At 42.7% G+C, this 3922-nt stretch overlaps 1 protein-coding gene across 1 annotated transcript; it reads right to left on the reverse strand.

Annotated features, from left to right (window-relative positions):
• Positions 1–533: 533 nt before the first annotated feature.
• On the reverse strand, positions 534–3566 carry LOC104468365 (tropomyosin alpha-1 chain-like; the record flags this gene model as incomplete). Its single annotated transcript, XM_010082469.1, has 2 exons — positions 3183–3566; positions 534–686 (listed from the first exon to the last, which is right to left on the reverse strand). Coding segments are annotated over exons 1-2 (267 nt in total), but the record flags the coding sequence as incomplete, so codon positions are not given.
• Positions 3567–3922: the final 356 nt, after the last annotated feature.

Raw genomic sequence — 3922 nt, forward strand, 5'->3', positions numbered from 1 at the left:
GTTCAAGGAACCGGTGCCAGGTCCTGCGCCGTGTTTGGGCCCAGGCAGGTGGAGAGAAGCCAAACCGAACCATTCCGACAGCAAAACAAAGGGGGTGTGGGGAGGGGCAGCTGGGGCTGTTTTCTAAACCCGACATGGGGCTGAAGCCAAACTGCATCCCTGCGCCACAGCAGATCCCTGCTTCCGGCCCAGCTTCCCAGAAAAATCACAGTTTTGTTTACTTCAACTGAAGGAGATTTCACTTTTCCTACAGACCTCCTGCCCACAAACGCTTCCCCCCTTTCGGAAGCCCCCGGTGGGTGCAGCGCTGTGATAAGCCCTCACTCCTGCTGGCTCTGGGGCAGTGTGTGTGCCGTGCACAGGCAGAACAGCCAGCCCGAGTTCCGTGGGGCAGAGCAGATAGGTGACCACGTACCTGAAATTAACGCTGCCTTTCCTATCCCCCCACCAAAGTACTGCAACACAAACGTTCTCAGGGATTCTCACCATCAGTGTGCTACACACAGACTGCAAAATACACAGAGCAGAGTTACAGGCAAATCCGAGGCGCAGGTACATACATCAGTGGCCTTCTTTTCAGCCTGCTCTAGTTTTTCCTGGGCATCTTTGAGAGCCTCCGAGTACTTATCCAGCTCATCTTCGGTTCCTTTCAACTTTTTCTGCAGAGCTACCAGCTCGTCCTCTACCTTTCAAGAGAGAAAAAGAAAAACCACCCAACTGAGCATTTTGATGTATTATCAGTTACAGTTTAGTATGGTTAAAACCTCTATTTACTATTAGTTTTAACCTAACATAACATCTGAAGAGTCAGAAAAGACCAGATCAAAGTTCTGCTGGGGCAAGCAGTCCGAGAATGACTGGTAGCAGCTGCCAGGGAGAGAACATTAAACACACATCATCCTTGGAACATTCCCTGCCACCGCACACACAGGATCTGGTTTGATACATAACTTGGTATAAGCCCTTTTTCACCTCATTTCAATTTTGGACTTGACAACACCCTGCAGCAGTTAGTTCTACAGCATCATTAGAAATGATTTTAAATTCTGTCCTTGTGTTTGTTCTAACACTCTTACCTGATGGTCTATTAGGAAACTATACAACTCCTGTATAGCTAGAAAAAATGAGTGGTCATTCCCTAATCATCTTTTGTATGTTGTTCAAGACCCTTCAAACCAAACGTGGCACTCTGGAAGCAGGAGGGACCAGCTCTGGCTCGCGACAGGCCCTGCTGTAGCGAGAGGTGGGACTCGATGACCTCCAGAGGTCCCTTCCAGCCTCAATGGTTCTCTGACTGATTGTGGGCCAACAAGGTATGCTCCGTCCTACCGTGAGGTTCAGACTCTCTCCTCCCTACCATATAAATCCATATCATACACTAGAACAGTACTATTTATAACCTGCTGGGAGACTGCTTAATGACAAACTGTCTCATGCTCCCTGAAGAATTTACATTATCAGGAGCCCTGCTGCTGATAAGGGTGCAGCCTGCAAGCCCATCTGCTCCATCATTTCATCCGCAATACAAAACACCCAGTCTGTAGAGAAACTGATTCAAGCACGTAGCCCCGCCTTCACATACATTTAGTCTATCAAAATAATTCACTCAAAATAGTTTGTGTTTTAGTGTACTGGCTTTCTTCATTCTGGCTTCAAAAATGGCTCTAACAACATTTTTGGTAGCGTGCTATTCTTGAACATTGTTATGTTGCTATACTTTTACTCAGAGTAACCACACAGCGTGAGAGAACTGAGCAGGCTTGCTTGGATGCTTTAACAGAGGGACAACAAGCAAGATGAAGGAGGTGGTGTTTGCTTTGTGTACAACATCAAAATCATTACTTGAGTACTGTGCCCACATTAAAAAAAAAGCTGAAAAAATTGAGACAATTAAGAAAAGAGGATTACGATAAAAAGATAAGAGAAAAATAAATCTTTTATTGTGAATTAGGCTCATATAGATACTTGAAAAATCCCACAAGTGTGTCATTTATCACCCTGTAGGAAATCACCTTTGATAACTAAATGTAAAGGAAGGCTAAGCATTCAGTCACCATTAACCGCTCTGAATAACAATCTGCTGTGGCTGTTACTGGGTGCAGAAAGATTAGCTGGGGAAACTGTGGCCCAACAGAACAGCATCCGATCAACACCTCTGAAGCCAGGAAAGAAACAGGGACTACACACACATGGCGATGTGTAGAAGCTTACTGTCACGGCACACCAAGAGACAAGTTGTTTTCCTTGGGGAGGGGATGGAGGGGGAAGACAGCAGCTGCTGACCCTTTTGGAAACTTTTTCCCTGTTGCTTTAGCTAAGTGGATGATCAGTTGAAAGTTTAGTTACATCATCTAGGATCTCAAGCGGAACTTGAACATAAGAAATATTTGTCCAAATGAATGCTACTAAGGTATTATAGCAGTCTGGAAGATGTATTAGAAGCAGCCACATTTAGAGAATGTAAAAGGAAAAGACATGGTAATTTTACAAGAAGTGCTATAAGAAACTTGAGTGGAGTCAACTCACACTTCAAGATTGTTCTGAAAATAATGTAGCTCAGCTATGAGGTAGACACCCAGAATAAAGAACACTGAAAAGCAAAATAATATGAAAATGTTATCAGAATAATTCTGTTAAATTAAGAGCTTTCAAATTAAGATGTTTCTGATTATCCCTAACAAAAAAATAATACAACATTACATACTGTTGAGTCACAGCTGGCACCTCTAAGGGGCACTCTGTATACCAAGGACTAGTCAAGTGAACTTTATTAATTCACTTCAAGGAGAGGCTCAGTTAATGTTTAGACACAGCTGCCTCTTCAGGAGGTATTAATATTAGCCCTACAGGTGTTCAAGGTATGCAGCTTTGATTTTGAGTATGTAAGGTCTCTTCCATGGAATCACAAGCACAAGAAAATTAAGGGGATTAGGTAACATTCAAGAAAACTTATCTGTGGATAGTGCTAATTTCGCAAAGATTCAGATGGCTGGAAAGAGAAGTTAACACCTAGCCCTGGCTGTACAACTGTAACCTCACAGAAAGGCAAAAGACTTCAAAGGAAGATTAACAGAAAACCCGACCTCAAATTATTTTGCTTTCTGAGTCAGAAAGTTGCAACACAGTATTTTGTTACACTTATTTCCACAGCATAGGCAACCAGTGACTTTATTTCTACTTACCTGTTTGCATTTGTCCTCAGCTGCCTTCTTATCCGTTTCAGCCTGCTCAGCTCTGTCAATGGCATTCTCCTTGTCTAACTTCAACATCTGCATCTTTTTCTTGATAGCTTCCATTTTTGCTAAGGAATAAGTTGTATCTGTCCTGCAACTGAAAGAATTCCAAAGGGTAAAGTTTAAGATTTTTAACAGCCTGGGCAGTGAAAGAAGTTGTACCCAGCCAAGTCACAGGGAAAATGAGCTCAAGTGGTTGGTAGAGAGCTTTAAACCCAGAGACCCCTGGACAAAACCCAGATCTACTGGCCTCCTCTCTGATCTTTCACACACAGACAGCCTTTCTAAGGAATGAGCTGGAACAGACTCGCTAGAGGAATCTTCACCACTCCATCATCTCCTTATTTGGGTCCTGTTTTCTTAAAGAGAAAACTGTTTCCATTTTTAAGCTTCTGACAAAAGCAAGTGTTGACATATGAACACATGCTTGAAAGAAAGCTCATTAGCACCCCTTGGTGTTTGCACAGTAATTAAACAGCCCAGGAGGTCCATGGGGATGGCCTGGCTTTTTATTATAATGGTGTAAGACTAGTGAAGGAGAGGGAAGGTCTTTTCTGGATTACTCCAAAATAAATCCATTAATAAAATAAAAAAAATTTCTACACTTAAGACATAGCTAAATGTATGTTATAAAAAGATGCAGGATATGTTATGAGACAGCAGGGTTTTTTTGCTGTGAAAATAAGCAC

This window comes from Pterocles gutturalis, unplaced genomic scaffold (genome assembly GCF_000699245.1).
Source record: "Pterocles gutturalis isolate BGI_N339 unplaced genomic scaffold, ASM69924v1 Scaffold34469, whole genome shotgun sequence".
In the NCBI taxonomy this organism is placed as follows: domain Eukaryota; kingdom Metazoa; phylum Chordata; class Aves; order Pterocliformes; family Pteroclidae; genus Pterocles; species Pterocles gutturalis.